Below are 10,486 nucleotides of genomic sequence, written 5' to 3' on the forward strand. Positions count from 1 at the left end.
GTGTCTTACAGTCATCTGAATGTCAGTTTAAAAACAAATTAAAAAAAAAAAAAAAGAAGATGAAGTTATAGTGCTATATCAACAGACAGCTGTCCTAGTGGGCACTGGGAACACAGAATGATTCACATTACTGAGCCGTGCAGTCATTGCCAAAGGAATGATGAGCTCACATTTCATTCCGATTCACATACTCGGTGTGGTTAGACTGTGAGGCTCACCCTTCCTCGCCTAACTGACGCCCCCCTCCCTGCCTCGACACCAGATCTGGCTCGTTAACATGTCTGGAATTAGCGCGAGCCTACCTCTCAGCTGGCAAGCCCAAGGGGCATACTTGGATTCCCAGGTTGGAAGATTATCTCATCCAGGCACAGTTCTCCCAAAGATATATAAGCAAAGCTAGCGTGGCGGTCCCTGCAGAGCTGGCCTGAGCATTTTGGAGTTTCAGCCTTACAGCCTTCAAACACCAGCAAATATGATGATGATGAAAGTAGAAGAGCTGGTAGGTACAACCTTCTTTCATTTATTCATAATCACTTTTCTTTCTAGACTGTCATTATATTAGGCAGAGAGAGACAACAACCTTTGTGGATCCTTGAAGTGATTTAGCAGGTTACCAGCACTGCTGTGCTATGGGTGCAAACCCTGTACATACTGTATGTTACCCCATTATATTCTCACTTTAACTTTTCCTTGGGAAGGGAGCTCACCATTGATAAAATGACATAGCTGTTTGGATTTTGCATCAGAACATAGTTCACCAGGAAGAAGAGACTGACCAAAATTTATCTATGTATTTTCATTTGACCTTGATTTCAGTTTTTATTTATTTAGAAGCTACTAAGTTAATGATCGCACTGAGTAATTCCAATCTAGTAAGGGACTGGGAGGAGGTATCAATGCAGAGAAACTGAAGTATTTTCTAATACTAAACAAAGAGTTTAGTAATAGTATTATTTTTTAATAATAAACTAACAGTTCCTAAACCCACTGCTGTTCACGGTATAACAAGCTTTGAAAAGTAATGTCTAAACCAGACCACAAGTAATGGGACATTCCACTGCAGGGTTCAGACTAAGAATGCCTGATTTGATCAATAAACTGGAAAACAGGAATGATCCAGTAAAACACTGGAAGATAATGCAGAAACTGCTTTTTTTTCCAGATGGCTATGTTAAGGTGCAACTGCCATACAGCCTAACTAGATAATGCTGTCTTAAATTCTTTGGCAAGGCCCTGACAGTTTCTCTTGTGTTCAACTCTACAAAAACATGATTTTACGAGGTGATTGAATGGGAAGGCAGTCTAGGCCACATGAATTTACTGAGCCACTCTCAAAATACACAACAGCTTCTACTAAGTTTAACAAGTTATCTCTTTGTACATACTTAATTGAGCTTCAGAAATATTTCTGAAAGCTATTGAAAGCTGTGCTGCTGCGCGGCATCACATAGCTTCTGGGTGGGAACTACCTTCCGCTATTGTGCCGAGTGCTATAAATGGGAACTTTGGTACTGACAGTGATGGGTAAAAGAGCCTTGAAATTACTCAGCAACCCAATTTAACTGCACTGGATGGGTTTCACTAAAACTGTAAGGTCCAAGGGAGAAAGCCTCTGCTCCCACTCTACCTGCTCAGTTCCCCTGCTCAACACTTGCAGGGTGGTGGTGGCTAATCGGGGTAGCTTTTTTCCACAGCCTTTTACAGACTTCTGATGAGTCTGACATGCTGGCAAGTGAGCAAACAAGAAAACCCTGAACAAAAAGGATGCTCTTTCCAACTCTCTGGCTTTTGTCAATACAGCAGTACCTCGGCCCCAGCCAGGCAGGGAGTTAGACTGTGAGCTGGCCTCGTGGATCTTGATCCAGGTCCTGAAGATGCCAAGGGGGAGTTGCTGCGTGGATGTGGGAGGTCTGCCTGCAAGCAAGACTGCTCTAGCCGTTCATGTACACAGTTAATCCAGGCACAGGCTGAATGAGGTCTGCACTCTGTCACACACTGCTAGAGCAGGACAGGAATGACATGCAGTTAGCCCCTAGGTAATCCATGTTCCCAGGGACTGGCTACTGCAGTCATGAAACTGCTGCTTGTATTATATCATGTTTGTTTTTACAGGTGACTGGGAAGAAAGCCGATGATAAAGAGACTGGCAGCTTCCTCCCTGAGGACTTCAAAAATGGGGAGTATGAAGCTGCTGTAAGATTAGAGAAGCAGGAGGACCTAAAGACAGTCTCTGAACACTCACTGACCCGAGGTGATCTGGCTTATGAGAAGGAGAAAAAAATAGAAGCAGAGGTAGGCTCTTGGGTTTTGTGCTTGGCTTTTTATTATCCTGTGTGCACTCTCTGTTGCAGCCCTTGAAGTTTTGCCTCTTTCTAAGTTAGAAATACATGCATGATGAGCTAGATACACCCTTGGGAGATCACCATGAAAGGACGTTGGTCTAAAGTCCATTGAAGGTCATGGAGATCTGCTGAATCCTGTAGCCTATGGATGCAGGCAGTAACACTGTGAAGCAGAACCCCAAACTCCCCCTATAATGTTTGACTGAAACCCTGGGGGCTCCCTCCTGCCCAGAGTCCTCTGCTGCTAGCTGTCAGTAAACAGGGGGAGCAATCATAGCCAGTAAGACACCTTCAGCTTGCTCACCTGATGACTGCCACCAAAAATAACTAATCCAAGATAGATATGAGTGCATTTCTGAAGCCAGAAGCCTTATCTACCATGAAAAAGTTCTTTTTTATGAAAACACTGCATTATGCTTACTAGCACATTTGGGAAAAACAATTACAAATGAAAGTGATACTGGTCTACAGAAAAGTACCATTTTATATTCCTGGAGCATGACAATTCTCCCTATATCCCTAAGAACTGATGCTTTTTTCCTCCCAAATACAGTAGCTGTAACTTCTTAAATTCTTTGGTGAATAAGCAACCAACTGGCCTAAAAATTTAAAGTGATTTGGGAATGAAAGAGTCTAACTAGCTGGGGACATAAGACTCTGTTCTGAAAAAAGAAGGGTGGGAAAGTGAGCCTCAGAAATATTAAAATAAACACTACTGACCTTCACCTTCAACAGAGATCGTTACTTGCTACAGAGTTTTTTGAGTTCCTCCAAAACAGGGTCCTAAGAACTTTTTGGGTTTCCAGCTGATCCACAGTCCACTCAGCAAACGTAAGTATTTTTCATTAAGTCAGTGATCTGCAGATCAAACCCTAAATGCAGAGAAGAATAAAAAGAAGAGGTGGAAGTAAGTGGAATAAGAATTCAGTTGAAAAAAATGTATACCATATGACAGGGTCTCACCAATATATTTACCCTTAATGATACCATGGGACAGAACGTCATCCGTATTCCCCCTGAGTTCCCCCTTGTTTGTGAATCCCCCTCCTGAAGTCAAGGACACCTCATGGTACCTGGGATCTCAGTTCAGGCAACACATTTGCCCTTGATGTTAGCAGTGCCCCACACTGACTTCATGCAGGGATGCTTTTTACAAGCAGGCTTGAAGAAGTCTTAAACATTTATTGAACTGCCCCTCCAAGGATACTGAGGACATTCTTTGTAGCTTACCAAAATGTAACACTGGCTGACTGAAATGCTAAGAATGGTATAAACCTTGCTCTTCACTTAAGGGTATATTTTTCATCAAAGAGGATTAAGTTACAATAAATCAGGGGCTGCATCATGAAAGTGGTTGAAGAAAAAACGCTTGGTGGAAGTCAGCTAAAACTGCAGGGGTTTCCCAGCTCTCATAAGCTGCACATGAGATTTCTTAAATTGTTGGGCCAGAAAGGACTGCAGAGTTGCTTTGACTCCTGGCCTAAATTCATGCTATTTAAGCCCACAACATATGGCTAAAGCAGCATTTAGAAGGAGGTCCAATGGTGTATGAAAACCTATAGATGATACAGAGTTTCTCACACACTTAGTAACTTATTCTAATGGTCAATTAGCCCTAGCTGTATAAAAAAAAGACAACTTATTTCAAAGTTCATCCAGTCTTAACTGAATTCTGCTGAATAGTATCACACACTGTCCTGCGACTCTGAAAGGGATAGGTAGTCACACTCGGCTCAGCTTGCTGGCTTCCCTCATTTATTTCAGCTGAAGAAGAAGAAATTAGAGGAGAGGTCAAAACTTGAAAACTTGGAGGATCTTGAAAAAATTATTCAGCTGAAGAAGAAGAAAAAATGCAAGAAAGTGAAAGCGCCCATTTTAAAGGAACCTGAACCAGAAGTTATTGTAAGTTATTTCAAAGTACCTTCTTCTGGGAAAGCATTGATGGGGTTTTGTGCCACACACATTTATGCCCTGTATATTTCTTTTCATCAGACAGGACCAGTGGATATACCCACATTCTTTAGAGCTGCACTGGAGAATAAGTTGCCAGTAATTGAAAAATACCTGTCAGACAAAGGGGATCCAAACATCTGTGATGAGGTACAATTTTCCTTCTTACTGCTAAGCCTACTACAGAAGAGAGGTTATTGCAGTGCAAAAATAACTTTTACCACTAGGTTTTGTAGCTTCTACATTTATGAGGAGAAAAAATGGGTGGGGGGAAGTAAATAAATGCTGGAAGTTTTGTAATGATAAAGGGGCCACTGGGACCCTTTGAAGTAATATTACCTCAAAAGAATCTTTATATTTAAAAGAAAGCTGTTGGTGCCCAGGAAACCCTGATTTTCTGTAACTGGTGATCTTCGATTGCTACAGATGAAGAGACAAGAAATTTGTCTGCAGAATGACAAAAAAAGTGATGCTGCCTGCCCTCATACTCCATAATGCATAAGCTGCATTTGAAAAACACAGTGTAGCATGTTGGACGGGGGAACTCAACAGGCATCATTTTAAATTTGAATGCCATACTGCAGATCTTTCTCACACCCTTTAAAATGCTGGGTAGGCAGCTCTCAGCTATCAGGATGCTATTAAAATTTAGCAGATTTCAGGTCTCAAAAGTATTAGCTCTTGAAAATGAATCAGCATGAAGCATGTATTTGCCATCATCCTAGGGAGGAGGGGAGAAAAGATTTAAAGATATCTCTGTGCCATATTTAATATCTGACTTTGCACCATTTTAATTGCCAGTACAAACGCACTGCATTGCACAGGGCATGCTCTGAAGGACATCTAGAGGCGGTGAAAAAGTTGGTGGAAGCTGGAGCCCAGCTTGAACAGAAAGACATGGTATGCACATCAGCTCACACTTCTTTCAAAAAACTGTTTTATAAGTGCCAAGAGATGCACTTACAGAAGTGCTTCATATAGAAGAGGAGCATTAAAAGGCCTGTAAGTTTATCCTTAAAATAACACTGTTGAGAAGAGGTTTCAGGAGGGGGTGTTTGCCTCCCTTTGCCAAAATGGTCGCTGGAAAACACAGGAAGCAGAGGAACAGTAGACTGCCACAAACAACAAAGCCTAACTTAGGGTAAGAGAGCTGAGGTCAGGCTACCACTTCAGCCTGCTAGCAGGTGGTGGAGATACCACTGTCCCACGCATGTATCCAGGGCTCAGTGCAACGCGTACATTCTTCTCCACCAGGATTTCAAGGCTGCACTCCAGAGAGACCCCTGCTTTTCCAGAATGCCAGCCACAAGGGTAGCTGAGTATCAACAGCTTCTGCAGCTGTTTTTTTGCTTCTCCTCTCTGACCTCTTCCTCCCTTTGCTAAACAGTTGGAACAGGCCAGCCTTGTTCCTCCTCGCTTAACCCAGCAGCGCCTGGAGTGTGAGAAACAGGAGGAACAACAGGCAGAGCAAGACCTTCAAGGGCCATTCCACCCGTCCCAGCACAGCTGAGGGCAGAGAAACAGAATCTTGTAGAGGAAAAGGGTTCTAATTCACTTTGTGGACCTGCTTCAGTTTGGTCGTTTTTTTTCTAAAAAGGAGAACTGTTCTTTCCCTTGAGCTTCATTTTATTTTCTATGCATTTTAGAACCCCAAAGGCATCAAATAAAAAATATTAACTAGCACATACCAGCCACATACCTGGCTAAAGATAACTTCTAAGTTCACAGAATAGACAAAACACATCCTCTCTCACAGCAGCTTTGTCAAGATCTCTGTCTTTAAGAGCAATATGCAGCAAGTGTGAAGAGTGAGAAACTCACAGAACTAAAGAAATTAGGGCAAAATAAGAAAAGCTGTTACTAGCAACAACTCAGTGATCACAGTGAAGTGCATTAGGTTAATTTGCATGAAAACTATTTTTGGATTAATTTAGAAATTCGATCAAAATGTTTTGTGTTTTTTTGGTTTTTTGGTTCTTTTTTAATATAATGATGAATTAAATTAGTTTCCATTTGTTTTTCCTGCTGCAGCTTGAATCTACAGCCCTGCACTGGGCATGCCGTGGGGGGAACCTGGATGTTCTGAAATTCTTACTGGACAAAGGGATAAACAGAAATGCAAGAGACAAGGTATGTGTTTCTGGGACTCTAGAGCTTTTTAAATTGGAGATGAAAAGCTGACCCTTACTCCAAGTAGATAATTTTTGGCAGCCATTCTTGAAGCAGTCTTTACCTGTTCCATGCCACTGACTGCTTTCTCCTCTCACCTCTCAGCTGCTCAGCACCCCTTTGCACGTGGCTGTGAGAACGGGTCAGTATGACTGCGGGGAGCACCTCATCGCCTGTGAAGCAGATCTCAATGCCAGAGACAGAGTAAGTACCAACAACTTCTTACCTGTCAGCTATCAGGTAGCATCAAGCTGCTGCCTGCCTCAATAGTTCCACGTGCCTGTAAAAACCCCAGCTAGGCAGTTGGGGCTGGACCATGGTGCTGGACCGGCGGGACTGACACTGTGGTCCATGTCTTGTGCCTCTAGGAAGGAGACACACCGATGCATGATGCTGTGAGGCTGAACCGCTACAAAATGATCAGGCTTCTGATTCTGTATGGAGCAGATCTAACTATAAAGAACTGTGTAAGTAACAGCAAAAAAATGCAGTAATTCAAAACGCTTTAGAATAAGTTTCCCTTCAGAGCAATTTCATAGGTTTCAAGGCCGAGAGCGACCATGGTGAACAGACTTAATTAGATCACTCCACAGTTAATTAAAGCAGAGCTGACACAGGGAAAGTATAACTTGGGTGAGGTACGCGAGAAGAGGAAAAACCAGTACCTCTTCTAAAACCAGAACCCATCAGCTTCAACTTAAAACAACATCTTTCTATGATTTATTTTAATTACACATATCATATGTTGAAAAGATATAATGCACAGACACTTGCTCTCTGCAAAACTCCTGGGTTTCAACCTCCACTGAGACAACAAAGATCTTAGCTTGTCAGAGAAATCTCCTTTCTGTTAAGCCCACAGCTGATGGTGAGCCCAAGCACTACATCTGGATGACTGGCTGTTAACCTGACCATTGGGCAACAAATCCCCATGGCTCAGCAGAGCTTCAATTTAAGAAGCCCCACACCTGCCTGTTTGCTCACAGCCACCACAACAGCAGCAGCAGATGCATTGCTGGAGCTCTGTGACGACTTGTTAAGATACAGCACATCACAGACCCTTTCTCCCAAACCAAGCAGCAGTGGGATGGACTGTGGGTTATACCACTGCCAGTCAATGTTTTTGATTGGCAATTAATCAAAACTTCAGGGGGCAAGGAAGAAACCAGTCACTGCAGCACTTTGCACCCCCTATTCTCTGCCCACACTCTCCAAAGCAGGGCCACTCCTGGCATTATCCTTCATCAGAGTATGAAAATGATGAAAGGTACAGCCCCGAAGGCCAAAGACTTGCTCTCTCAGGCTTTGTCTGCACACAAAAGTTGCTCCTACTTAATTTAGATGTGGTTCGTAACCTAATTAAACGAGTACAAACTCTTATCTGAATTCTCAATTAAACAGAAGAGTGTCTTACTGAGGTTTCATCTAAATGTATTTCTAATCAGTTTAAACTAGATCAGAAGAAACACCTGCTAGTCACAGTATTTGCTACTATGGCTTAGACTCACTGAAAGTCAGGGAGATTTCATCATGAGTCTGACCAGGACTGGGACTAGATCTGCAGAGCAAAGGGACTCTGATCTCAGGGAGGCAAGAGTAAGTCGGACCCTGTGCGCGCAGAAAGGTCTCACATCAGGCAGATGCACTGTACAAATATTTAGGGAAGAACAAAGGACTCCGTAATCACTGACTGAAGTTAAATCTTGCTTCCTCTGCTTTTTTAACCAGCAAGGGAAAACCCCTATGGATCTTGTTCTTCAGTGGCAGAATGGCACCAAAGAGATATTCAACAGCCTGAAAGACAATTCCTACAAGAGCGTCCATCTAGGCAAGTTATGAAGAGAGAAACCAGACCGCGCTCTTTTTGCTGCGTTTAAATGCTTCATATGAACCTGGAGGAAAATAGCCCTGAACATAGTATTTTTATTGAAAATATTTATGGTACTGGATTATTTGAGGCACCTTCATTGAAAACTGCAAAATGAACATGCAAAGAAATTATTTTAAAAGGCAGTTGAGTGTTACAATTCCACTGGTTCTAAAATGGCTTTATTTATTACTATTTATTATTTATTTATTTTAAAAGTAATTTTTAATGATTCTCAGTATTATTTTAGCTTTTTTTTTTATAGAGCTTTACCTCCTAATGCAATCTTTGCCAGCAACATAAATCCTTTTGTCTTAGATGGCAGTATTTTCAACTACATTAGCAACTTCCCTCAGGCCTTCCAATAGCTCTAAATAGCGAATACTTGCAACTGTTGCCTTGCCTCTGCCAAATTCTCACTATTAAAATAATATGTTAAATGAGTGGTGATATGTGGAAGTGCAATGGAAGAAGGTGTACTGAGGTGCCAAGTGGATTTAAAGAAGCAGTTGAGTAACAGGGTTTGCACAGGGTTTGGCAATCATGGTTGATAAAGAGCTCGAGGACAGAGCTCCAACCATCATGTAACCGTTTGGACTGTGGGATTCAGGTGCAATGTTATTAAGGTGAAAGGAGGCAGTATCAGGAATGTGAATTTTTTTTAAGCTAGACTACTACGAAGTCTGATGATTAAAGAATGCAAAAACAGATCATGTATATTTGTAAATTTGTACTGCTTTTTCTGTACATTTTGTACTGACCTATTTCAGATTAAATAAAGAGTGGTTCTTTTTATTTGCTGGAGTGGGCTATGGAGTAGTGAGCATGCATAGGGTAATTCTGTCTCTTTCTTTAAAGAAAGTTCACATCTTGGTCTTGTAAAATTCTTAAAAACTCAAAAAAAAGAAGTCTCAGCTGCCTAGAGCAGCCAGTCCTTGAGCTACCTCCTTGCCACTGTTAGATAAATGCCATCTCTTAATTATTTTGTTAAATGGAAACACATATACAAAAGCAAAAACACAGTACTTGAGTAGCTAGGAAAACAAAGTTACAGTTTTATTAGAGTTTGATCTAAAATCTCAGTTTCTCAGCAAGTCAGTACTTACTATGTGGACCACAAGAGATACTTTCAGTTACCCAAGCCAAGGGAGAGGCAGAGTCCTGCTAGGAAAGGCAGGCACCTTTCCCTTTGCTTTAGCAGAAACAGAACAATCTTAACAGTGCCGCTAGCAGGGGCATCAATGTCCAATTTCATTGGGACATTACATGCTGCATTCAGTTAAAATTCTAATGCCCTATGGCGTGGCCTCCCAGCAAAATACACCACAGGCTCCCACACACCTTCACCAACCCATGTCAGTTGGCTTCTAGCCAGCAGGCTTTACAGTCTGGCCAAGGCAATGTCCAGGGCAATGAGGTGGGGTCAGGAGTGGACAGTGATGAATAGTTGTTACTGGAGTGCCAATTTTGGAGACTAAGTGAATTTACAGAAACCCCACAGAGGAGCGTGCGGAAGAAACACCTATTCTGTCTGCAGCCAGCTATCCTAGACTTAAGGCCAACAGCCTCAGACAGATGAGACTTTTCTCACACAAGGACCATAACTCACGCGTGTCACCTTGCCAGCTGTAGGCTTTATTTGTGAACACACTCTTCTCCATAAAAATTACAGCACACCTCTGCTCACCGCCCCTGCAAGCCACTACTTCACTACTCATTTCTGCACAATTACCCAGACACTAGGAGCATGCTTTGCAGGAAACAGAAATTACATCAGTGCTGGCTAATTCGGTTTGTTTATCATCCTAACCGAGAAGCAGTTCAATTGTTCAGGCACCGAAGTGGCCAGAACAATGTGCTTCAGGAAACTGGGGGAGAAGAAACTTTTCAATCAGTTCCTGAAACACTGCATCTATGTAAAGGGCAAAGATACAGACTGTAAATTTTTTAAATCAAGTCAAACAAGTAGCAAGAAGGATCTCTAGCATCTAGAGACAAAAGCCTCTTTCCATAAGCTAGTTGCCAAACAACTTCTGTCATGCTCAAGGTAGGTTATTCTCTGGCCAAGGCAAGATAATATGTCATTCAGAAAATTGCACCAGACAAACACATTTTGCTGCTTCTCTGGTTAGAGCATCATTTTGGAGGTAAGTCCATA

General features: G+C 42.1%; 1 protein-coding gene across 1 annotated transcript; it reads left to right on the top strand.

Moving 5' to 3' along the window:
- Window positions 1-472: 472 nt before the first annotated feature.
- Window positions 473-8,300, top strand: ANKRD1 (ankyrin repeat domain 1 (cardiac muscle)). Its single transcript, XM_010565035.1, has 9 exons — window positions 473-499; window positions 2,113-2,292; window positions 4,107-4,244; window positions 4,335-4,442; window positions 5,094-5,192; window positions 6,324-6,422; window positions 6,567-6,665; window positions 6,830-6,928; window positions 8,190-8,300. Exons 1-9 carry the CDS (start codon window positions 473-475, stop codon window positions 8,298-8,300), a joined length of 960 nt encoding a protein of 319 aa, XP_010563337.1.
- The last annotated feature ends 2,186 nt before the right edge of the window (window positions 8,301-10,486 follow it).

The sequence above is a fragment of the Haliaeetus leucocephalus genome, unplaced genomic scaffold (genome assembly GCF_000737465.1).
Source record: "Haliaeetus leucocephalus isolate CR32 unplaced genomic scaffold, Haliaeetus_leucocephalus-4.0 Scaffold184, whole genome shotgun sequence".
Classification (NCBI taxonomy): domain Eukaryota; kingdom Metazoa; phylum Chordata; class Aves; order Accipitriformes; family Accipitridae; genus Haliaeetus; species Haliaeetus leucocephalus.